At 39.1% G+C, this 24,030-nt stretch overlaps 5 protein-coding genes across 7 annotated transcripts; 3 read left to right on the top strand and 2 right to left on the bottom strand.

The window, feature by feature from the left end:
- The first annotated feature begins 1,076 nt into the window (after window positions 1–1,076).
- On the top strand, window positions 1,077–7,947 carry metrnla (meteorin like, glial cell differentiation regulator a). Its single transcript, XM_077733916.1, has 4 exons — window positions 1,077–1,416; window positions 3,582–3,970; window positions 7,196–7,255; window positions 7,322–7,947. Exons 1-4 carry the CDS (start codon window positions 1,310–1,312, stop codon window positions 7,639–7,641), a joined length of 876 nt encoding a protein of 291 aa, XP_077590042.1. The 5' UTR covers window positions 1,077–1,309; the 3' UTR covers window positions 7,642–7,947.
- A 3,042-nt stretch (window positions 7,948–10,989) lies between these two features.
- On the top strand, window positions 10,990–14,578 carry slc25a17l (solute carrier family 25 member 17-like). The gene is made up of 11 exons (XM_077735118.1): window positions 10,990–11,008; window positions 11,738–11,788; window positions 11,850–11,984; window positions 12,100–12,160; window positions 12,226–12,292; window positions 12,374–12,528; window positions 12,943–13,059; window positions 13,127–13,272; window positions 13,378–13,473; window positions 13,875–13,951; window positions 14,027–14,578. The coding sequence occupies exons 3-11, from the start codon at window positions 11,910–11,912 to the stop codon at window positions 14,169–14,171; spliced, it is 939 nt and encodes a 312-aa protein (XP_077591244.1). The 5' UTR covers window positions 10,990–11,008; window positions 11,738–11,788; window positions 11,850–11,909; the 3' UTR covers window positions 14,172–14,578.
- Window positions 14,579–14,584: 6 nt separating this feature from the next.
- dxo (decapping exoribonuclease) lies at window positions 14,585–17,299 on the bottom strand. Of its 3 annotated transcripts, none has more exons than XM_077735116.1 (7): window positions 16,997–17,299; window positions 16,265–16,722; window positions 15,962–16,188; window positions 15,672–15,891; window positions 15,463–15,598; window positions 15,146–15,240; window positions 14,585–15,070 (listed from the first exon to the last, which is right to left on the bottom strand). In XM_077735116.1, the coding sequence occupies exons 2-7, from the start codon at window positions 16,714–16,716 to the stop codon at window positions 14,962–14,964; spliced, it is 1,239 nt and encodes a 412-aa protein (XP_077591242.1). In that variant the 5' UTR covers window positions 16,717–16,722; window positions 16,997–17,299; the 3' UTR covers window positions 14,585–14,961. The 3 variants fall into 3 exon arrangements, with proteins under 3 accessions (XP_077591242.1, XP_077591243.1, XP_077591241.1); XM_077735117.1 differs by having other exon boundaries at window positions 16,265–16,464; XM_077735115.1 differs by having other exon boundaries at window positions 16,265–16,739; window positions 16,997–17,298.
- Window positions 17,300–17,388: 89 nt separating this feature from the next.
- On the top strand, window positions 17,389–19,380 carry LOC144209097 (winged helix repair factor 1). Its single transcript, XM_077735306.1, has 7 exons — window positions 17,389–17,568; window positions 17,776–17,868; window positions 17,955–18,097; window positions 18,193–18,428; window positions 18,538–18,635; window positions 18,732–18,879; window positions 19,248–19,380. The coding sequence occupies exons 2-7, from the start codon at window positions 17,778–17,780 to the stop codon at window positions 19,291–19,293; spliced, it is 762 nt and encodes a 253-aa protein (XP_077591432.1). The 5' UTR covers window positions 17,389–17,568; window positions 17,776–17,777; the 3' UTR covers window positions 19,294–19,380.
- A 1,165-nt stretch (window positions 19,381–20,545) lies between these two features.
- LOC144208205 (ras-related C3 botulinum toxin substrate 1-like) lies at window positions 20,546–23,678 on the bottom strand. The gene is made up of 6 exons (XM_077733926.1): window positions 23,340–23,678; window positions 22,276–22,347; window positions 21,936–22,053; window positions 21,351–21,413; window positions 21,101–21,260; window positions 20,546–20,711 (listed from the first exon to the last, which is right to left on the bottom strand). The coding sequence occupies exons 1-6, from the start codon at window positions 23,372–23,374 to the stop codon at window positions 20,581–20,583; spliced, it is 579 nt and encodes a 192-aa protein (XP_077590052.1). The 5' UTR covers window positions 23,375–23,678; the 3' UTR covers window positions 20,546–20,580.
- Between the last annotated feature and the right edge of the window lie 352 nt (window positions 23,679–24,030).

Below are 24,030 nucleotides of genomic sequence, written 5' to 3'. Positions count from 1 at the left end.
CAAAAATTGCCAAAGTTAGTAACCAATGTTCCCTGTAAACTGCTATTGTCTTCTCTGCGCAGCAGCTATCATATGGCGTGCAGTAAATAAAATCCAAACATTTATTTTTTTTGTTTTTTTTACCCCTTTCTCCAATATGGCACCGTTTATGCCGCAGCCAGTGTTGGTAGCTCTGTCCACTCTTATGTTTTTTTGTGTTTTACAGCATGTTTTACATGAAAATTTAGAGGGAACATTGGTAGTAATGTATTTCAAGTGTGCTTCAACTAGATAATCTGATGGTAGATTTCACCACGGGGTTGCACAACAGGGAAGACAAAAGGCCGCTTTTTGTTTCGGACGGCCATGTTTGGAATACGAAGAAAAGAGTGCAGGAAGTGTTGGAAAATATTATGCTTTGGAGTCTTTGTGCCATATTGATTTCAAGTAATGGGTAACCTAAGTTTGCTGTTGTGGACTGATGAGAATCTGGGTCAACTCTTATCAAATGGGGATTAGAAAGAAGAAAATGACTGGTTTAGTCCCCTTTTTAAAAATATATATTTTCTTATTATTACTGTAGATGAACTAGACAAGCCTATTTGAGTGGGAAGTGACCTCAAAATGATGATAGACAATTATAGATGTCCAATCAAAGGCATTGAAACATGGATATTGTGCAAATGTCAAAAGGTCACCAACCATAAGAAGGCATTACCTCTTCAAGGTAGACCGACTCAAACTGACGATATGTACTTGTCTAAGTCAGAGTTGCTTATATATAACTTTTTCATGTAAAAGCTGATGTTTGACAGAGATTTGATGAATATCTAGTGGGGAAATAACTGATTTTTTTGTTCAAAGAGCTTTGTTCAAGTCCATTTGAAACTTTTTTTTTTACTTTGGACAATTATTTCATTTCACAAGAATGTTTTTGTAATGGAATTCTATTTTAGCCAATTCATTTACAAAGAATTTATTACAAAAACTAAAAAAACGGACTTTCCTCGAAAGCTCTAATCGGTTTTGAAATTTCCAAACACTTAAATGAAGTCATGAACGCCTCTTTAAACTAGTGGCGAATGAGGCGCCGGGAAGGAGGAGCGTTCAGGGTCGCCGTCAAATCTTGGAATTCGCAGCTCACTCCACGAAACGCTGGCAAAAAGAAACTCAACGGGGAGCGTGCAGAGAACTTGCGGATGATCATTTCGACCACTTTTAACGAAAAAAGGAAAGAAAAAAGTCAATCGGGATTGAGACCAGCCGAGTGGACGGCAAGAAGGAAATGAGGCGCCGGAATTTGTAGCCACTTTGAGGTCTAGAAGAGGCGATGACAAACATGCTCGTCTACTTCTTAGCGTTCCTTCTCCTCGTTTTCGGCCGATGTCGGACTTCTTTTGGCCAGTACTCGAGCGATCAGTGCAGCTGGAAGGGCAGGTAAGCTAAAAAAAACACAACAATTTCATGCAAAACACCTCAAACTAATTGGATCATTATAAAAAGTTGTCACCAAAAACCTTTCTTTATATAAAAATGTAATTTTACCTGCTTACGTCATTTTTTGATGATTTAATGGGCCATAATGTACTCAAAAAATATTTCAAATACTCTTTATTCCTGTATTAACTACCTTTTCACTCCCTGACGTATTGGATTGAGTTTATCAAATTTTGTTAACCTTAAAACTGCTCCAAAAACTCAATAATTCTTCTCAAATATCTTTAAATAATTAAAAACTATCCAATTTTGAACAATTCCTCCTTAAAATTTTACTATCCGCAACATTTTGCACTTTTTTCCATTTCAAATGCTGTTTCTCATAACCAAAAAGTCAAAACATATATTATGTATAACAAAGCATCCAAAAAGCAACCAAAAAAATAAAAAGATGGACAATGTTTAAAAGTACTACACATTCCCTTAATCCTTATAATATAGTCTCTTCACTTTTAACTTCTAACTATCACCATCAATGGCTACCAAAATAATTTCAGTGGGCTTTAGACACAATGAGCCACTTGCATATAAGCAAACAAATATGGCATAATCCCGAATTCTTTTTTTTGCAAGGTTTGATCGCACCCCCTTCTGTCAAACATCTGCTTAAATATTTTGGTCTTCAAGGGCTCACTTGAATAATGTGGTTTCACCCCCCCAAACCCCCCCACAAATCCTACAGTCAGGAGGGGCAAATGCGTTCAATGCTTTGAGCCGCGTACCAATGATCTGGATTTCATTAGCCGGCCTCTTGACTAAGCTGCTATAATTGCACGCAGAAATGATGGAAGTAGGACGAAGCTCGAGTTAATTAAAGGCACGCTGACTGGCGTACGCCCCCCCCCCCACCCCACCCCAACCCCACCAATCCCCCCCACCCCCCTTTTTTACTGTACTCCTCGTTTTGGATTTTTTGATGGGGGCGGTCATTTTCAGGAAACAGGGCGTTTCTCCCTCCAGAGCCCGACCGCGCGCTTGGCAGGACGCGATGGCTTCCTGTCTCCTTTTTGCCGCAGAATGACGGACGGATGGATGGGTCGCGTTCTTCGGGAGGCGGTCGGTCGGTCGCCCGGCCGGAGGGGCCTCCCCGGAGGGGGGGTCGTCGGCGTGACCTGCATTTGCACTTTGCAGCAAGTTGGCTACTGTTGCGCGTGAGGATGGCTATTCATGGTCCTGCCAAAGGGTTCGAGGGGGTTGGACACGTCTCCGTGTTGGGAATGGGAGGGTGGTCCTCTTGCCCCCGTTTTTACTGGAGTAGTTTCCTAAAGTTAGTCTACTTTCAGCTGATGACAACAGTTTGAGAAAAAGAGTTTGTTTAATATCTAAGCACTGTTTAATATCTAAGTACTGTTTAATATCTAAGTACTGTTTGATATCTAAGTACTGTTTAATATCTAAGTACTGTTTAATATCTAAGTACTGTTTAATATGCAAGTAATGTTTAATATGCAAGTACTGTTTAATATCTAAGTACTGTTTAATATCTAAGTAGTTTAATATGCAAGTACTGTTTAATATGCAAGTACTGTTTAATATGAAAGTACTGTTTAATATGCAAGTACTGCTTAATATGCAAGTACTGTTTAATATACAAGTACTGTTTAATAGCCAAGTACTGTTTAATATGCAAGTACTGTTTAATATGCAAGTACTGTTTAATATGCAAGTACTGTTTAATATCTAAGTACTGTTTAATAGCCAAGTACTGTTTAATATGCAAGTACTGTTTAATATGCAAGTACTGTTTAATATGCAAGTACTGTTTAATATCTAAGTACTGTTTAATAGCCAAGTACTGTTTAATATGCAAGTACTGTTTAATATGCAAGTACTGTTTAATATGCAAGTACTGTTTAATATCTAAGTACTGTTTAATATGCAAGTACTGTTTAATATACAAGTACTGTTTAATATGCAAGTACTGTTTAATATGCAAGTACTGTTTAATATCTAAGTACTGTTTAATATCTAAGTACATTTTTTTGTCCTGTTCAGTTGCATGGCAACGTACAATGGTAGATGGAACTACAAATAACATCCCAAAATAATCATGCATTTATTTTTGCAACAATCAAAGTATAACATATTTTATTTTTGACCTTCAGCGGACTGACTCACGAGGGCCACACGCGGGACGTAGAGCAGGTCTACCTGCGCTGCTCACAGGGCTCACTAGAGTGGCTGTACCCCACGGGCGCCATCATCGTCAACCTGCGGCCCAACACCGTCTCCCCCGCCGCCGCCCGCCTTTCCGTTTGCGTCAAACCCGCCCCCGAATCCAGCGGCACCAACATCTACCTGGACTTGAACGGCCGGTTGCGTCCACTACTACGCGAGCACGAGCAAGCGGAGGGCCTAGTGCGTTGCTTCGGCATCCTGGAGGGGGCGCTCTTCATCGAAGCCATCCCCCGCACCGACATTAGTCGCCGCGTCACCGCCTTTCAGTACGAGCTCGTCAGTGAGGAGCTCACGGGGGACCGCCCCTCGCTAGCAGGTAAGCGTGGCTTTTCTACTACCGTTTCTACTGGAGTACACGGGGAAAAAATGGCCGACTCGGTTTGAGAGTGGGTGGGGAGGGAATTCAAATTGAAGCGTTTTTAATCTGGCAGCGTTTTCGACATCTTGCAGCAAGATGATGAGCATCACAAGAAAATGTTAAAGAATTGCTGCCAACGTGCTTCATTGGAGCGTGGTGGGCGTGTCCCAAAAAAAAAAAGAACGGGATGTGGTGGTAGGACTCGCTAAGGATGGAATAATCACGCTTTTGTGAAGGATTGACTCCATGTGATTGTGTGTTAGTGTTATTGTTGATTTGAAGCTGTTTTTATGCCAAGGTTTAAAATTGTGGGGTTTTTCGAGTCGGTGTGCGACAGAGAAGACAAAGTTTGTGTAATTCAGGTTTAGTTTTTGGGTCGGGGTGTTTGAAACTGATTAGATTAGATAACTTTATTTCACTGCCACAGTAGCAAAAGGGTCAGAATACACATACACATATACATATATACACATTTACACATATACACATTTACACATATACACATTTACACATATACACATTTACACATATACACATTTACACATATACACGTTTACACATATACACGTATACACGTATACACGTATACACGTATACACGTATACACGTATACACGTATACACGTATACACGTATACACGTATACACATAAACAGATATACACATATACACATATACACATATACACATATACACATATACACATATACACATATACACATATACACATACACACATACACACAGATACACATATAAACGTATACATATACACATACATGTATACACATATACACATGTATACATACAGTTGGTCTTAACATTCATTAACATTAAGCTCTGTAAGTATGTTCATGTCTTTATGTTTGAAATATTCTAGATTTATTTTGAAGTGTTTTGCAGTGCTGCTTAGTTTCTGGATATATTTTCAAAACTGATTTTGTGTTTAGGACTTATTAAGCATGCTCACACATTTGATTCGACATATGGACGTGGAACTATGTTTGAGGCTCCATGTGAGAGGGGCTTTCTCAGCCCGTGTTATTGTGTATTTATGTTACTAGACTTGTGTGACTGTGAAAGTGTTATTGTATATGTAAAATGGTAGCCGGCAGCCAAGCGCCCCTCCCTGAAACTGTAGCATGTGTTTCCACGCTTTTGTATCTATCTATTGAACCTTTTAAGCCGCCTGGCAGTCACACTTTTCTTACCCCGCGCACGATTCCGGACGTGGTGATGTGGCGTCGTCAAGCCCTTCTGGCGAGCTTCATAAAGTTGACCCACGCTCCAACGATTTCTTCTCATCTCTGTCATTCTCCGTGACGCCCTTAACGTTCTCCGGGCAGATGTTCCTCCACCGTCGCTTCCGTCGTTATTGCGACCTCATCAACTCTGCCGACTTTTAAAAAAAAAGCGCTTCCAGTTGGCGCCCGGAGCCGCGTGGGTCCAGATGTTTCCCTAATGTGGCTCCCGTCTCTGAAGTGGTCTCGAATCACGGGACCCCGGCGAGATTGCTGACTCGGCTTTTGAGCTTTTTCATTCCTGTGGTTACGTTTTCACTGTCGACACGCGAATGCGTTTCGGAGGACAAAATGTTGCAGAAAGTTTGTGATTCGGGAAACAATCGGCAAGCTTGGGACGCTCGTAAAACTTGAAATTAAAGTTAATGCTACGAGAGCCCACAAATTACACAACGACTCCCTGGGAAATAAATCTAATGGCGTTCCTCAAGGCTCTGTACTAAGTCCGGAAAGTTGACAGGATACTTTAAATTAAGGATCGGGAACCTTTTCATAAACAATTGATATTTTTTAATGTTATTTTCAGAATTGAAAGGTAAAAATACATGAAAATGTTGGATTTTTTTTGTCATTTCACCACTTTTAAAGTACAAAAAGTCTCTGAATTCTTATGCTGTTGCCAACAAATCAGTATAAATGATATCATGCATGTAGAAGGGTAATAAGAAACAAAATTATGATTATTAGTGCATTCAGGTTAGTTGAGAGCCATATGCACGTATGTAAAGAGCCACATATGGCTCCTGAGCCATAGATTCCCTACCCCTGCTTTAAATTAAAGGTTTTTATAATTGATTAGGACTAGTTTTTGTTGTGGTTTGGACTTGTTGGTTAGTGTATTTTTGGTTGGTGGATCTTTATGGGTGTTTTGATTTTTTTTGTGTTTTAAGCTTTTCTCGTGGTGTTAAAAAAAACAGGCTGTAAAGCTAGAGGCAACTTCTTAAGTGTGAGCGTTTGATTTTACAGCCTCCGACTGTTTAGAAAATAAGCCGGCGATTATGCTCCACTGCCCCTGGCCAACCCCCGTTTTGTCATCTGGATGGTCTTAAGTTCAATGCTATTTTTGTTTGTCACAGCTGGGATGTCAAGGCCCCAAGCTGGATTTTTAAGTCTCGTGCTGGACGTTTGTTGTAATTTATTTAGTCTACTTTGGATTGGGAATAGAAAGTAAAAGTTAATTAATCCAATCATACACAAGTATGATATTGTATAAACTTATGTCATAACATTTGATTTTTATCAGTTAAAGGAATTTTGGGGGCTTTGGTTTCAAATGACTACTCCTCAAAAGTAAAAAATGTAATAATACTACAAAAAAATTGGAAGAACTTTGAATAAGTGACTGGATTTTAAAAAAAAATAATACACTTAAATATAAGAAATAAGAAATTAATGTTATAGTATGTCAAAATAATGTAAATGAGTGGATTTACATTAACTGAATTGAGCAATATGCCCCAAAATGTTTAGTCATAACATTTGATTTTTATCATTTAAGGGAATTTTGGACTTGGGTTTCAAATGACTGCTCCTCAAAAGTAAAAAATAAAAATACATATTTTAATACAAAAAATGTTATGAACTTTGAATGTGTCAGTATATTTTTTTTAAATAATCCACTTACAAAGGGAAATTCATGTTATAGTTCGTCCAAATAATCTAAACAAGATATAATTAATACCACCTTGGCAATCTTTAGCCATAACATTTGATTTTTATCATTTAATGGAATTTTAGACTTAGATGTTTTCAATTCAAATGACTGGACCTCAAAAGTAAGAAAACAACAACATCTTTTAATACAAAAAAAATGGTATGAACATTGAATTATTTGTTTTAAATAATACACTTTATAAACTTTGTCTTTTTCTTCTTCTCTACCAGAATCCTGCCACCTGTGCAATGAGGACGAACTTCTATTGTCCGCCTGCACCAAAGACTTCGGTAAGTCCATTTTCCAAGCGTGCGCCCCCTATCAACACACCATCTAACTACATATTTCTCTTACAGTTGCACGCGGCACGGTCACATCAGTGCACGAAGACGCTAAGGAAAATCGCACATCCATCAACGTGGACATCCACCACCTGTATAGACAAAAGACACAGGTATTTGTCCCTGGGGGTCCGAGGGCACGGCGCTGGTCGGGAAGCATCACCATGCCAAGGAAGTGCGCCCTAAAAGTCAGCGACGACGACATCCTATTCACGGGGACGCTACGCTTTGGCGAGGCTCGTATGGGTTGCGCCACGCGTTATGGCGACTTCCTGCGTTGGTATAAGCGAGCTCAGAGACTCGGGACAAACCCATGTCACCTCGAAACGGACTGAGTGGGCTTTTGGGGGACCCCCCCGGTGACCCTTTTATTTGAGACTGACAGTGTGGAAGCCAGACTCCGCCCCTTTCTGGATGAAATGTAGCACACCCCTTTTTTTTGGTGTACAAAATGTGAATGAACAAAGTTAAAAGTAAAATGTGTATATATGGCAGCCAATGTATAGTTTTTTTTGTTTTCGTACTACAGAAATAGAAAAAGTTGAAAGCTTGTTTTTTATTTTCTTTACAAAATGCATAAAATGGTGAAAAAAATGGAGAAGCAAGACATTTCTGTGAATAAAAAATATGCTCGTATGTTATTTGGGGAGTTTTTAGTTCGTAGACTAAGCTAACAAAGGCAAAGCATTTCTATAATATGTCTTATAAGTGATTTATGACGCAAATGGGTATGTGGATTTGAATAAAAATAATGTTAGAAATAGTTATTTGGGCAAAATTGATGGAAATTCGGGGAAAATAGGCACAATAATTACAATAATAAGCAAAAAGTGACATTTGAATGCATCGCGGTTGGCTTTTTTGCGTCAAGGTCTGCGTGAAAGACCCCATTGTTCCCCCCCTGAACAAGTGAAGGCGCTCATTCCTACCGTCCACTGAGGCATTGCCACCCCCTCCCCCCCCAAAGTTTTTCACAACCTGAACTTCAACTTCTTATTGATTAGTTGTTTTTTTACCATTTAAATATTCATCTATAGAGCCAATTGGAATGCTAAATCAACACCCCTCAACTCCACGTCTACATTCCGACTGAAAACGGTCGTCCTGGAACTGCAGGCTGGGAAAGACAAACAGTATCGCTATGGCAACCACTCCTCATTGGGAACCGTCTCACTTTTTGACACTAAGGGCAATGACCATAGCTAATTAATGTCATTAATTCATTGTCTGCTATTTGGCAGGGGCTAGACGGCCAATCGCTTTAAACTGGGAGGACTGGCTATGGATGTGAATGGTTTAGTCTAAGGGGGTGGGGAAACTTTTAGGCCCGGGGGGCTACATTGTCTTTAAAAATTTGACAGGGTGAGCACAGGATACGATACATATAAAAAAGTGCATCCGTTAACAGTACATATGAAACATAAACAGTAAAAAAGACTGAAGTATTAACATACTCATCACTCATCATTAAAGTCAAACATATCAAGTACAGAATAAAGTAAAAAGGAATATTTTTAGAAATATTAAAATGTCATTTAATTTTCACATTTTTCTTACAAAAATGTCAAATTTAATGAACAAAAAAAATTCCTTCAGAAAAAAACACGATGTTACGAAACTGCGATATTTGAGGGATTACTGTAATGAAATAACACTTTTAGTATGACATCTATAAATGTATATTTATATACACTTCATCAAAGAATGTGCTTATGAGATTTACCCATTTATTGTCCTAAAAACCTGCCTTTTAATAGCGATGTTATTTACAAGTTAAGTTAGGATTGTTGTTCACTGAATGTGGGTGGCGAACTGCTACGACACCCTTACTGTAGTACAATCAGAAGCAGGGCGGTGTGTTTATGTGTGCTGGGAGTTAAGAGACACGCGCTGACTGTGGCCACACACACACACTTTTTTGGGGGGTGGGGGGTACAGATACCCCATTGATTCCAGCTAATCAAGACAGCCAAGCTGCACGTGTGAGGGCGACTGTGTATTCCAAGACATTCTTGACATTCCACTACTTCCCGAAGAGGCCTAAAATATTAGCCAGTGGTCTCCCCTCAGCAGTTTTATGGGTCTGTAGGGACCCGCCTACTTTTTGTGCCTCTTTTTTCGTTTAAAACGGTCTAAGTTTAAAATGCTATGCCTGCATACTAACAATAAAAGCGTTTAATTCCATGTCAACTTTCCCAAAAACCAAGTCCAACAATACCAACAGGAAAAGGTAAGCAAAATACTAACTATAAACATACCCATGCCAAATATATAACATCTCAAATTAACAATATGGCACCAAAGATGGCGTATAATCATCAAAATCCAAAATTCAAATTGTATTGAACGCCACATTAGCAGAAACCGAGACTTTCTTTAAACTCACCGCAGGTGCTAAACACAAAACGCAGTGTATATAGAAAATATACACACCCCTATTCAAAGGATGTTGTGAGTACTTTGACAAACTGTGTTTCATCTTCACTGTTGTTATATGATCCCTTTTGTTGCAGACTCTTGTCTTTCAATTTCCATCTTTCAGGTCAACATGTGACGGATGATCAAGTATCAAAGACAATGCGGGATAAGTGACGTGTCTGGGAAACTTGATGCTCCAAATCGCCATCTTTAGCTTCTTTTCAACGTTTTTCGTCGCGTTTTTCTGACTTTAAAGTCAATTGAAGGCCCTCAATTGAATTGGAAGTCCATCACCGTCATTGGCAGCCAAAAAGACCCCCATTTTGTCCTTATTTGAAGCCCTTTTTGGCGGAGGAGTGTTCAAAATGCCTTTTTTTAAAAATATGTTTGCACCCCCACCCGTGGACTTGATTTACTGGGAACCAGTTGCCTTTGGCAGCCGCGTCATGGCAACAATAGCCGAGGTGGAGGCGGGCCAAGGGCGGGGGAGGGTGATGGTTCATCATGATGTCATCTCATAGTGCTGTGATTGACAGCTGCTTGAAAAGGGAGCCTGGGTCGTTAACTCTGGAAATTACAATTAGGTTTTCTATGGATGCTTTTCAAAATTCAGGACATTGAAAGTAACTATGAGGAAATCTAATGAAAGTAGTTTTTAAAATCAACTACTATGAGTGTCCTTAAAATAAAAGTATTATTATATATTTATAAACATCAATGATATTGTAAATAAAGGGAATACATACAAATTTAAATGAAAATCACCAAATCCAATTTTTAAAAATATATTAGATATTATTTTTTTAATATATTAGATATCATATACCATCATTTTGTTTACTTGATTTTGGTATTCAATTATGATGATTATTTTAATCTACTTTTAAGTTATTTAAGTCTTTTTCCTCATCTTTGGTGACCAAAGCAAGTGTTTCAAAGTTTATTAAATAAAGGGTCAAAAAATCTGGTTATTTTATCATGTCTAATTACTTTTTGATTTAATTTGTTTATGTCTAAACTTTAAGAAAAAGCATAACAAGCTGTTTCCATTGACACTTGTGTGAAACCTTTTCAAACAGCAACAAATTTCTCTCCAAACTCCAAACAATCGTTTGCAACAACTAGGTCAAACCGCCTCTGACCTCTGACCTCTGTTGCCGGGTAAAAAAAAAAAACATTTTCAGTAAAGCTGAACCGTCTTCGCCGATTGTTAGCCTGTGATGGATGACGCAATTGAAACGGCGACATTTGACGGACACCGAAGGAGTCGCTTGATGGATGCTTGTAAGTCCACGCTTTGTTTTTCCAGCATGAAGCGGATGTGACTTGTTTGCTTTGGGAAGTGTTGGGGTGACTGCCAATGATTTGGTGCGCTTAAACTTGACATTTCCTCACTAATGACGACTCGTAACTTGGACTTTGATGGTGAGCGGTGAATTAACTTTTTTTTTTTTACGATCATTCCTGCTCGGAATTGAATGGCTTGAATATTTGTTGTCGTTTTTTTTCTTCTAATAGTAAGAACAACAGTACTTTGAAAAAATGGCCTGTTTACAGAATCCAAACCGCAAACACATCAGCAATCGATTGATTCTGGGCACTAGGCCATGTTTATTTCATTTTTTTTCTACACTTATGTGAAAAAAACTACTTAATCTCAACGATTTTTAATAACTATGAAATATTTCCTGTAAAAAAACTGAAAGTTGCAGGGCAATTAGTTCATGAAACTGAATGGGTGTAAATATGTTCAATACGTGAGGAAGAAAATAATGCCAATTGTTGGACACATGCTGCCCTCTAGCGGACGGTTGTGAGAAGTACTACTGTTATCAAATAAACGTCATAGTTATTACTATTTACTTTAACCCATCCTGAAATTTATATAAATATATAGAAAATAATAGCTCTATTTAAATGTATTTTGTAAATGGATATATATTAATTCAGTTTTCCATTTGACATTATGATCCGTATCCTAAAATGTGTTTTGTTCTATTGCTTTTGCCATAGTTTGAACGTTCGTTCAATTTGTGCAACGCTACTTCCTGGTCCTGTTAATGTGTAAGTTTGCATTATTTTCGTAAATGTTTGACAGCTTACCAACTATTTATTCTCATGACAGACGGATAAAAGTTCTTGTCAGTGTTCAGTTTGTGCGCACAGACGGGAAAAGGCTGTCAAAATGTCCAAGAATGAAGCATTGCCGGTCGGCATCTTATCATATGAAACTCTGGTTCATGCTTTGGCAGGTGCAATGGTCAGTAAACAAGTGATAAGTACGATAAAAACAAAAAATCACGTTTTTATCTGTGTATAGTAAACTTTAGGGACTAGATTTAGGTGAATATTGATCATCCATAATGTCATTTCAGGGTAGCGTGACAGCAATGACCACATTCTTCCCTTTGGATACAGCTAAAAGTCGACTTCAGGGTAAGTTTCTTAAAATCTTCTTGTCTTAATAACGAAATGTATGTAAATATAGGTGCTAATTTCAGTTGATGAGCGAAGGAAATCCAAATCCACGCCTGTCATTTTGGCTGAGATAGCCCAGGAAGAGGGAATGTAAGTATGGTTTTATGTTTTGTTGATTTCTTAGTAGTCAGTTGACAGACATTTTTTTTTCTTGGTGACCCATCCTTGCAGGCTGGCTTTATACCGAGGCTGGTTCCCAGTCATCTCCAGCCTTTGCTGCTCCAACTTTGTCTACTTCTACACTTTCAATACATTGAAGAGGCTGACGCCCACCCACCCACAGCGGTCGAGGCTCGGCGTAGACTTGCTCATGGGCATCGTGTCAGGTGAAATTTGACAGTCGATGTCACCCTAATGTAAATTTTTGTTGGTCTGGGCAGAAAGACAACCTCCCTGAGTGCACTTAGTACCAGTGTGAGTGACATCATCATTGCTCGCCAGTATCACACCTGCCATAAGCAGGTGCATGTCAATGTTCCCTCTAATTTTTCATGTAAAACATGCTGTGAAATACGAAAAACATAAGATTGGACAGAGATACTGCCACTGGCTGCCGCGTAAACAGCGCCATAATGGCGAAAGGGGTAAAAAAATAAAAAATTATGTTATGATTTTATTTACTGCGCGCCATATGATTGCTGCTGCGCAGAGAAGACGAGAGTAGTGCGCAATTGCGCATGGGTGCAGCTTAGAGGGAAGATTGGTCGCCCTCAACCATTTTTTTTCTGACTCTTGTTTAGGTGCGGTCAATGTGATCCTAACCACTCCCATGTGGGTTGTGAACACTCGTCTGAAGCTCCAGGGAGCCAAATTCAGAAATGAAGATCTTCATCAGACTCAGTACAAGGGCATTTTTGGTTCGTTTATCTGGAAAAAATACATTTTATATTTTATTTTTACCTGATGGTGGATTCTCTTCTTTAGATGCATTCTCCCAGATCATAGCCAATGAGGGGGTAGGAACGCTATGGAATGGCACTCTGCCTTCACTCATCCTCGTCCTCAACCCGGCTGTGCAGTTCATGTTCTACGAATACATGAAGAGGAGGGCAGGGAAAGGTGGCAGAAAGGTGAAAAGATAATAGACTATCACAGCGCCATAGATATAAAAATATGTAACCAAAATCATTAAGTGGCATTATGTTAACCAGGCTGGTACTCTTCCTTCTTTTTAGATATCATCTGCAGAAATCTTCCTTATTGGGGCTGTTGCCAAAGCCATTGCAACAACTGCCACTTATCCTCTCCAGACTGTTCAAGCCATCCTCAGGGTAGGTAGAATGGACATGGGTGCAGTTCCTTTTCTTACCAGGAGAGGCGCAATTGAGTGATACGAACAGGAAAGTTACAAAACCAGCGGAATCGTTTTTATTTAACATGTTTATGTTAGCCAAAGCTATTGGCATCACACTTCTTTTATGAGAGCTTGATAATTATTAAATGAATTAGATATGAATTTTAAAAAGTGATTTTTTTACGAAAAAAAGGGTGCTGAGAAACTGCTTGACACAAAAGTTGTCCATTTTATTTCATAATCCATTCGTTGTTAAGTCCATCGTCCGTGGCGGCCATAGTTTTAATAAGCGATTTATGAAAAGTGATATAAATACAGAATAATAATAAAATACAAACATAACAATTGTTAAAACCTTACTATGTCCTTTCCTCTCAGTTTGGCCAATACAAAGGCGAGGGAGGCCTAACGGGAAGTCTGGTAAACATTTTCAACTTGCTGATGGACCGAATTAAGTAAGTGCTCGAATCATCCCTTCACCCATTTTGATTCGACGAGTCGTTGATTAACAACGCGTGTTCTATTTGCAGAAAGCACGGTGTCCTCGGACTGTACAAAGGCCTGGAGGCTAAACTGCTCCAGACGGTACTGACGGCCGCCCTCATGTTCGTCGTGTACGAGAAGATCACCACCGCTACTTTTAAGGTTATGGGCTTGAATAAGAAGCGAATTTAGTCAGTGGATTTTCGTGGATTTTGTGGTTCTTGTGCTAAACTTAATTTAAAAAGTACATTACAAAAACTAACTGTCAAACATTCCTCATCAAAGTTGACTGTTTATCTTAATAGATTTGATCGCAACATTTAAAAGTGGCCAGTGATCGTTCTAACCAGTTTAAGGTCAGCGTGACTTTATTTTTTTTTACCTCTTTAACAGCACAAAGTGCCTTTGGTGTACATATTACACCAAAAATTTGCATCACTCGGGTGCAACGTTTACATGAAAAATAACTTGTGATGCAGTTTTACTTGAACCTTTTATTCCCCTTTCGAACACACTGTATATTGTACTAAATCTTCTAAGTCGGTTTGTACTGTAATTGCCATATTAGAAGTGGCTTAAATAAAAACAAATACAAATAATTTTCAATCAGACTTCATGTTTATTACAAAGCTTGCAAGCAGAATAATGTAGAAATATGTTAAGCAGGATAACACACGAATATGTTAAGCAGGATAACATAGAACTCAGGATGACATACAAATATATTAAGCAAGCTAACATACAAATATGTTAAGATAACTCACCAGAACTATCAAAATACTGTTTTAATTTTAAGACTGGGAAGGAATTGCGCCATTTTTGCTCATTTTATAAAACATGCTCAATCACTAGATTCTGTATAAAAGTCAAAGGTCAACATAAGACGGATCCTCTTTTGCATTGCGCTTCAGTGTAAAAGTTAGTTGGCATTTTTTCTTGTTGAATGGATGGTAAAAAAAAGTCTCTTGGAGGCTGAGACCATTTAACCCAGTTCCTTCAGGTACCAGTTTGGCAAAAAGGAATGAGAAGAGTCTCGGTGGACAGAGTAGGTCACATCACAGCGCGGGTTCCAGCAGAATAGATACACCACACTGGAAAACACAACAACAACAACAAAAATGGAGTGAAGTCAGGCTTCAGAGATCGAACTACACTTTAAAACTCACTTGGGATTGTCTTCAGTCACCACACGCTTGACGAAAGATAGGAAGTCGCTGCAGAAGTTCATGCAGACGGTCGGCCTCCAACATTTGTCTTCGGCCTGTTTTAAAAAAATAACATCAGTTGTAGTCGTCGCCGCTGCTTTTACGTTACATAGCGGACAATGTTCCCTCTAATTTTTCGAAAAGGGGTAAAAACATTCAAAAAATAATGTTTGGATTTTATTTACTGCACGCCATATGATGGCTGCTGCGCAGAGAAGACGAAAATAGTGCGCAATTGCAATTCGAGGGAACATTGATAGCAGGTAAACAATCTATACCTTAATAAGCCGTGAAATCTTGGAGATGTGAAAGGTCTCCACGGAGACCACCACTCCGTCATCGTCCCGGAAACCTGCTACTATGCGAGGGACCCCGGGTAGGAAAGACTGAGCCCACCACTTGAGCAACTTAAACCTAATGCAAAAAAAAATATAACACAATTTTCCCATTTTCCCGTCAATCCATATACAATTCTCTTCTCCAATACCTATGAAAGTTGCTCCTCTGTTTGGGCGTACAAATCTCCGCAGACGTCTTAAGCTCCACATAGCACGCGGGGGGTGCCGGAGCGTGCGGATCTTTATCCCGGCAATCCACCTCACCCGAGAACAGAAGCCTGTGATCCGAAAGACGAGTTTGGACCACAGTGCAGAAGGCCTCGTTGGTATTGACCTCGCCACTTGAATCGGGGACGCCGTCCATCTTGTCTTTGAGGGGAATGCATAGTATGTTTTTGTAATGGAAGTCATGTGACCAGACCACATAAAACTTACATACCCATACATGTGTACTGCTCAAACTTGTACCCCCAGTACATCATTTCCTGGTGTCTCCCAGTGCGGTTTTCTCGATCCCGGCGGGCGGCGTCCGTCTCTACTTCGCTGATGTAAAGGATTCCTTTGAATTTGGTGACGGCTAGTAACCAGCCTTCCCGCGTTTCATACGGCGTGGTTAGTAATTTGGTCAAATGGCCTCGCCATGTGACGAAATCTACATCCAAAATTCTGCCGGGGAAAGACCACCAATACTTATAATATGTTTTTTTTCAGGATATTCTCTTATTAAATTACCTCTACTTACGATGAAGATGACTTCTCTGCCTTTTGTGTGAGTTTTTGTCTGTTTGCCAAAATCCAACGAAGGATGTGGTCCAGTTTTTCCTTTATACTGTCGTCCCTTTTTATGTAACGATCTCTGTATCCATCCCTCAGGTTGAAATGGGGACTTTTATCAGGTTCGGCGTAGTATCTCATTTGTCTGTTGTCGTTGAAGAATCTGCGCTGGGAATCGAGGGAAAAAAACCCGACTTCTACGGGTTGTTTGTATAAAGGGAAGTCTTTTTCATAAAGATCCCTTCTGGTGCTCAAAGTGTGGGAGGTGGGCGCTTTTTGGTGAGTGGATGACTCGGAGAGGTGACGGTCTGATTTGGAAAATTTATGGCTTCTTTCGTTTTGTTCGCTATCATCTCTCCATCCCTTGAATGTTTGTCGTTGGTGTTGGAAGCTGGAATTATGTGAGTGTCGCTGGTTCATGGTTGCCTGATGGGAAGAGGATGCTGATTTTGCAAAGAAAAAAACGATTGTCAACATTAAATCATCGTAAGTATTTATAATGTTTATGTTAACCCAAAGATGCGATCATGTGTGTAAATATTTTTTTAAAATTCTCATAGTAAACAGTTGCTGTTATGGCAATTAATAAATCAATAAGGCAGTTGCGCAAATACTACTTATATATGCACGTATCAAGTTAACTATATTGCACATAATTAGATTTATTAAGATAAGAGGGGATTGTTTACAGGCTACTTACCTCAAATCAAACACGAACCCAGAATGCTAAACTGGTAGCATTTTTCTCAGGCTAACTACTGTTTAGCTTAGCTGTAGCTGAGCTTCGTTTTTGTTTTAAACAGCTACGTACGCTTTGTTTAATGATCTTGTTGTTTTAAAATCTACACATAGATCTTCTCAAATCCAAATGATAGCCATTTCATAATCCGATCCGTTCTACTTGTTATATTCGTAAGAACCATAACATCAGGACATGCAGTTAAACGGTGCAAGTAAAAATGTGGATGTCATTACGACCGTAACCAGAGGAGGGCAGTATTGCCAGTGAGTCTTATTCATTAAAAGAAGAAGAATAGTGGAGCAATCATAGATATCACGTATATAGCGCTAGATGCGAAAAAAAACAGAGCTGCCACTGGCACAAAATGGCCAATTAGTGCGAACGGTCGCCCTAATTGACTGACAGCGCGCATATCGCGTCTATTTTACTCTATATTTCGTAATGTCGAAGCAAAGAAACCAACGCATTTGACGCGTTCGTCACCCGAAATTATGTGTATGTGTGTAATTTTACACCTAGCAGAATTCAAGGTAATGTTCTTCAACTTATATATGTTCACAATATTAGGTCACAAATCAAATTCCGCAATGTATCTCTATACAAACCGTAATGAATGATTGCCATCCGTACCCTAAATACAAAATGTAAATATGTCTAGTCGGGATGGAAGACTGTCACAATGTCTCGGGTATAACGGAACCAAAGTGTAAAAATATTTAATGTCATTTTCTTTTCAGGTATGAGCAGGAAACGAGCTCTAATTTCGGACATTTTCAAGGTACAGAAAAAACGACCTGGTGCTGAGAAGTTTGGTCACGGGAGTGATGAAGGTGAGTGACATTGTTTCAAACATGGCTGTAGTTCAATTACTAGGAAGAAGCTAATTATGAACCAAAATTCTATCAACCACTAAAAGGTTCAACCGACATCCGAGCAAGCCTTGAGTACCTCATGACATTGTTTCCCAGAAAGCTCTTCAATGACAAATTGCCCCAAATTGTACTGAAGCACCAACTCTACAGCATTCATAATGACAAAACTCTGGTGGACAAGGAAGTGGTAAGATAAATGAAGATATTTCAGTTCTATTAGAGAGTGTAACAAATAAATATGTCTTTATGTGGTCCCTGATTGTCTAATCAAAACGCTTGCAGAATAAACTACGCGAGGATGGAGAGCTACTCATGGTCCAACTCGGTTTTGACCTCGAGGCATTTGGCCTGGTTTTCACATCCGACTACAAGGCCAAAGTGTCGGCCGGAGAGGACGGCAGAGACACCCAAGGGACTGTAGACAAGTTCTTGGACAAGGTTTTGTCGCCTTGCACTGATCTGAGCTTCAACAAAGAGCAGATGATCAAGAAATTCCACTTCACGGACTCTGAAATCACGTACGTCAAGTCAAATCTGTCCGTCGAAACTTCCAAAACGACCATTTGTTGTGTAGTGGTTCACATGGCGAGATTGACATTGGCGTCAATGATTTTGATTGCCGTTCAGGCAGCTGGTGAAGGCAGGTGTCCTGACGGTAAGGGATGCTGGCAGCTGGTGGCTCTCTATTCCCAACTCTGGCAAATTCACTAAGTACTTCATACAAGGTGCGTATCCAGACTACCTCAAAGCGATTAGAAAAAACTCGATGAAAGGGTTGAAATTGTGTTCTAATGACAGAATGCTTTCCCTTGCCTTTTCAGGTCGGAAGGGCGTGCTGGGCATGGTGAAAAAGTCTCGCTATGGCGAAGTGTTACAGGCCGAGCTGGAAGGACGGCGGACCACGTCGCAAGTGAAATATCACATCAAGTACCACATTCACGATCTTGTTGGTGCCGGGCTGGTGGACAGGTAAATACACTATCATGTACTTGCAGTTATATATAAACTATATATATCTATATATAATTATTTATGTATATATAACTATATACAACTATATATGTATATATAACTATATACAACTATATATGTATATATAACTATATACAACTATATATGTACATTTAACTATATACAACTATGTATGTATATGTAACTATATACAACTATGTATGTATATATAACTATATATATGTATACATATGTATAATTAACTATATGTATATTTAGAACTATATATATATGTATATTTAGAACTATATTTATATGTATATTTATAACCACATATGTATATATAAATCTACTAATTTATATTCATTTACCTGTTTTCCTTTCAGCATACCAACAACTTCAGGGACCATATTGCGATATGTTGACTCCTGAATTATTGAAGATAGCGTATAAGATGCTGGCTTGTCGATGGTATTGTATATTTATTCACAAAGGGCCTTAAAACAAACCTTTGGTTGGTTCCGGTGGATTTATTAAATACACTTGATATACTCAACGTTACCAGGTTATTGCATTATTTTTTCTGTTCAATCGGACAGTCATGGCTATCTAAAAAGTAGTTTGCAGTTGTAATAAGTATGACAAAAACAATGTCTTCAATTTTATTTGAATTTATTGGCATTTTCAAAAGGAAAAAAAAGTGACAATAGCATCGTATCTGTAAAACTTAAGTGTTACAAGGACATTGTCTTGAGCTAAAGCACAGCTTAATAATGTCTGAATTCCAAACATAAATGAGCAATGTATTCTCGAACCCTTTGTACTGTAGTCATTTAAATACATTTTGTAACGAGGCGAAGAAGAAAATAAACAAAATGCGATCTGAATCTTAACCCTTTTTTCAGTATATGTCGCACATACATGCCATCAGCGTCAATACACAGAGATAGGGAGGTTAAGTTAGCGTTAGCTGTAAAAAGACAAACGAAACATAACAAAATAAGCTTTTTCATAGTGTTAGTCCAACAATACAGTGAGTGAAGTGTAAGATACAAAAAAAAAATTGGTCAAATCACATGATTATAACAAAGCAGAGTACAATTTCTACTACAACTGACAGTAGCTTTTTTTAACTGACTTTTGCCAGTAATAATGCAGTGACACCATTGTCGGCCATAGACGTCCAATCAATTTTATCAGCGATTATACATTTTCTATCACTGTCAATGTCAGCCAATGATAATAAAGATAAGGAAGAAAAAAAAATGCCCGAGTAGCATTAAAGATGCCGTTTTTTGTTCCCCATCACCAACAGTTCAAAAAATCTACTTTGCTTGTGGTTAATAGCACTGTTGGTATTTAATAAAAAAGAAAAATTAAAAAGTAACCGCTGGTGAAAGATTTGCAAACAATCGATTGTAGGAGCGCGGATAAAAAAAAAAATAATAATAAAAAAAAAAAAATGCGAATACGCTAGGGGTGGATTTGGCAATATGACTCCCACTGTAAAAAACTGTAAACAAAATAACAAAGCGAAGTGGATTGAATGAATATAAGGCCTCATGAAGTTGGACATTTTCACTTGTCATGTTACAATCCTCTCTATCTTGACTCAAAGGGGGTTGGGGGAGTTTCTAGAACCGCCGCTATTTAGGGAAAGCCGAGTATGTAGTTGTTGTTGTGGCTTAACGCTCCTAATGTAAAGAAGAAGCATGCACTTTAGAGTAGGCTGCATTTCTTGCCCTTCTTTCTGACAGGTGGGGGGCACAGGACGGCACGGATGGCTTCGTCGAATACCGTTTTAAGGCCACGCTGGGTCAAGGCGGAGCACTCCAGGTATTTAACAGAAGCTGTGTGAAAGAAAAAGTCACTTTAATTCATGCTGACTAGTCTGGTATGGAGAATATGAGTGCCAAAAGTATGTTAAAATGCAATTAATTGTGGCACTAAATTTAGGAGTGGTGTTTTTTTTAGCAACATTCTAATTAATGGTGATTATCTTGGAGTAATTTGTCTGAGTTGGTTTTATTTTTATTTTAAATGACCTTTGTATGCAATGGTATGTAATTAATTCAATGGAAAATTCAAAAAAATGATGTTAGTGTCATTTTAAGGGTAATTGTTAAGAGAAAAAAAAAATAGTATGAAAACAGAACTATATGATGAAATAATAGAATAATGACATTTATTGGCACTCCTAAGTCTCCATAGTTTGGAAATGGGGGAAAAAAAATCTTACCAATCTCTTTGGCCATAGCCAGGCCTTGTGGATAAGTGATTGGTGCCAGTTTTTTCTCCCTCAGTTTATCGATGGTGTCTTTGTCATCTCTCAGGTCCAACTTGGTTCCCACCAGGATGATGGGAGTGTTGGGACAATGGTGTCTCACCTCGGGGTACCACTAGGTGCGTATCAATCATGCGTTTAGCTTATGCTAGTATCGTAGAGCAGTCCAGTTGTCAGAATATTAGAAAGTGTTATCTTAACTCACCTTGGCACGGACGTTTTCAAAAGAGGCCGGACTCACGAGCGAAAAGCAGATGAGGAACACATCCTGGTGGGGGAAAACCATAGCGTTACCATCAAATTATGTTTAGAGATGCCACAATTTACATAATTTAGTTTTGACTGTTATGTTAAAAAGAGTAAAATCAAGAACAGACATGGGCAAACTACTTATACTTTTTACTTTAATGATGAGTGATGAGTATGTTGATAATTTACTCCTTTTTTTCTGTTTTTGTTTCATATGTACTGTTAACGGATGCACTTTTTTATTTGTATCATATCTTGTGCTTAACCCGGCCCATCTGTCAAATCCGGGCCGAAAAGTTTGCCAAACCCTAGTCTAGAAATAGGTTTAAAAAAGATTTTCAGTGCGATATTTATAGTTTTAGTTTGTTAAACTGATGTTAGACGGAGGACAAAAAATACTTGGTGAACCGCCAGGCTTATAAAGCATTGGGAAAATACCTGTATTACCCGATTCAATGATGACAAATTTAGTAATTGATTAGTCAATTTGTTGTGAAAGCCTTAATTGCGGTTTGGCTACAGTAATGTTCTATTTCAGTACCGTTTGAGGGTAAGAGAGTGGACGCAGTCTGTCATAATCCTCCTGTCCTGCCGTATCCCAAAGGCCTAAATTTACTGGCTTGCCATCCACCATCACGTTGGCAGAGTAGTTGTCAAAGCTGAGGGGAAAAAACAACATGGTTAACTCATGTGAAAGGCTTTGGGGGGAAAAAAACAAGGAAACTAGAACATGTTGAATCAAACCAATGGGAAAAAAAATCCAACTATTTCCGCTCAGGAATCTTAGAAAAGATTGCATTGTAACCAGTTCTACAAGCATCGTCGAGATTAGTATCTCCTCGGGCGTCGAATCCAGTGATGGGGGGGTGGTAACTACTTACACGGTGGGGATGTATTCTCCAGGGAAGGCATTGGTGGTGTAACTGATGAGCAGGCAGGTCTTACCCACAGCTCTGTTGGGGGAAAATTACACCAGCATCAATTTAGTACTTGGAAAAAGTGGAAAAAGAAAAAGAAACTTTCATAGCAATGAGGAAGAGTGATAACAAGGAAAGTCACATTGGCTTCTGCTTTATGAAGATAAAATATTTACTGGTTATATATATTCGGTGCTCGGACGTTTGGTCGCCGGACAAATGGTGAAAGAGTTTACTTTTGAAGCCAGCTCTCAAAATTCTTTTCATGAGAGTTTAATATCTAAGTACATTTGACCGGGGACCAAACATCCAGGGACCAAACGTCCGGTCACAATATATTCTCAATCAAAAATGGATAGCAAGTCTTGCAATATTTGCCAATATTACTGCAACTGCATTGCAGTTTTATGCAATTTGATAGCTTAAATATTTTTGTGACTTAACCCTTTAGGCATTTCAAGGGAATTTATTTTTATGCACTTTTCAGGTAGGCAAGCAACCTTGGGGCAGACTGACAGAAGCGAGGCAGCCGGGCAGCCTGTCATCAGCAGCCCACTTTGAAAAAACCTGTGAGGCATTTCCAACGTCATCAGTTCAGTGCATCCAAGTGAAGGTAAGAAAGGGAAAAAAAGGGGGAAAAACACATCCACGCACGTACCGGCACCACACCCTGTACAAGAAGTTAGGCGCGTGCCCGCAGCCTCCCACGCCTTCTGACATATCTCACGGGCACGCGCACCCATTTGGAGGCCAAAGGGAAAGGAATGCCAACACAATTTGCATTGGCCACAAAGGTATTCAAATGTTAATTAAAGGGGAGAAAACTTATCGAAATAATTGAAATTCCTCACGCTGGTGTACTTTTAGGATCTGACAACTTTAAAGTTAGAAGATCATTCAAGAGGCTTTAAACGATTGCACGTACGTTGACGTAATCGATGGGCTTTCCTCGTATGACATTTCATCAAACATCCAATGACCCCACAGAATATTAATGATTGTAATTAAGGAGGCATAAATGTACTCACCCGTCCCCGACAACGACACACTTGATGGCCTGCATTGCGCCGCACTCGATGGAAGAATGCTAAGGTTAGCCTTGGGAGCTAGCCGATGTTAGCTCGTAAGTCTTGCCTTTGTCCGCTATGGGATCGCAGTAAAATGTCCTGAAAACGTCCCAAGGGGCGGGTCCGTCGTTGTCAAGGAAGTGCTCTCAAGATACAGAAGGAAGTTGGTAGAAGCCGCAGCGACTTACGCAGCACTTTGACGCGACTTTATCTGGGAGATTCTCTTCTTACATTCCCATGCTGTCGAAGTGGAAGCTAACGAAGCAAAACAGCAGCCACCACCCCTAAGAGGAAAAAAAAGAGAAAAGAAAAAGGGGAGAAACACTGCCGTCATGTGGTATAGATGGGTTACTGCAGCGTTACGCCCACGATTTATTGTTAAAAAATAAGCACGTTCTCTTCACTGAATGATAGGATACTTAAGAAATAAAAATGCATACAAATTGGGATGTTGTGTGACATTCTGAAGAAATAAAATAAAGTAAAAATAGAATTAGTTGCGTTTTCTGTTGCAGAAAAGGGTGGGGTGACTTAATGTGTAACACATAACGTCACACAAGCACATTCTATTTGTAATAAAGATGATATATACTACCCTAGATGTTTTAAGATGCGTAAATAACCAACAGCCATCTTGCGTGATTTGTGATTT

This window comes from Stigmatopora nigra, chromosome 15, assembly GCF_051989575.1.
Source record: "Stigmatopora nigra isolate UIUO_SnigA chromosome 15, RoL_Snig_1.1, whole genome shotgun sequence".
NCBI lineage: Eukaryota > Metazoa > Chordata > Actinopteri > Syngnathiformes > Syngnathidae > Stigmatopora > Stigmatopora nigra.
The sequence above is the reverse complement of the archived record's forward strand: the minus strand, read 5'-3'. Positions and strand labels throughout refer to the sequence as shown.

Bases quoted from the DNA above. Each gene is read 5' to 3' on its own strand.
- metrnla (XM_077733916.1), top strand. From the start codon at position 1,310: ATGACAAACATGCTCGTCTACTTCTTAGCGTTCCTTCTCCTCGTTTTC. The intron at 1,417-3,581 runs GTAAGCTAAAAA...TTTGACCTTCAG, and splicing joins CAGTGCAGCTGGAAGGGCAG to CGGACTGACTCACGAGGGCC. The intron at 3,971-7,195 runs GTAAGCGTGGCT...CTTCTCTACCAG, and splicing joins GGACCGCCCCTCGCTAGCAG to AATCCTGCCACCTGTGCAAT.
- slc25a17l (XM_077735118.1), top strand. From the start codon at position 11,910: ATGTCCAAGAATGAAGCATTGCCGGTCGGCATCTTATCATATGAAACT. The intron at 11,985-12,099 runs GTCAGTAAACAA...ATGTCATTTCAG, and splicing joins ATGCTTTGGCAGGTGCAATG to GGTAGCGTGACAGCAATGAC. The intron at 12,529-12,942 runs GTGAAATTTGAC...ACTCTTGTTTAG, and splicing joins GCTCATGGGCATCGTGTCAG to GTGCGGTCAATGTGATCCTA.
- dxo (XM_077735116.1), bottom strand. From the start codon at position 16,716: ATGAACCAGCGACACTCACATAATTCCAGCTTCCAACACCAACGACAA. The intron at 16,189-16,264 runs GTAAGTAGAGGT...TTTCCCCGGCAG, and splicing joins GCAGAGAAGTCATCTTCATC to AATTTTGGATGTAGATTTCG. The intron at 15,599-15,671 runs GTATTGGAGAAG...TTTTTGCATTAG, and splicing joins CAGAGGAGCAACTTTCATAG to GTTTAAGTTGCTCAAGTGGT.
- LOC144209097 (XM_077735306.1), top strand. From the start codon at position 17,778: ATGAGCAGGAAACGAGCTCTAATTTCGGACATTTTCAAGGTACAGAAA. The intron at 17,869-17,954 runs GTGAGTGACATT...AACCACTAAAAG, and splicing joins TGGTCACGGGAGTGATGAAG to GTTCAACCGACATCCGAGCA. The intron at 18,098-18,192 runs GTAAGATAAATG...AAACGCTTGCAG, and splicing joins CTCTGGTGGACAAGGAAGTG to AATAAACTACGCGAGGATGG.
- LOC144208205 (XM_077733926.1), bottom strand. From the start codon at position 23,374: ATGCAGGCCATCAAGTGTGTCGTTGTCGGGGACGG. The intron at 22,054-22,275 runs GTAAGTAGTTAC...TTTTCCCCTCAG, and splicing joins GGAGAATACATCCCCACCGT to CTTTGACAACTACTCTGCCA. The intron at 21,414-21,935 runs GTACTGAAATAG...TTCCCCCACCAG, and splicing joins CACTCTCTTACCCTCAAACG to GATGTGTTCCTCATCTGCTT.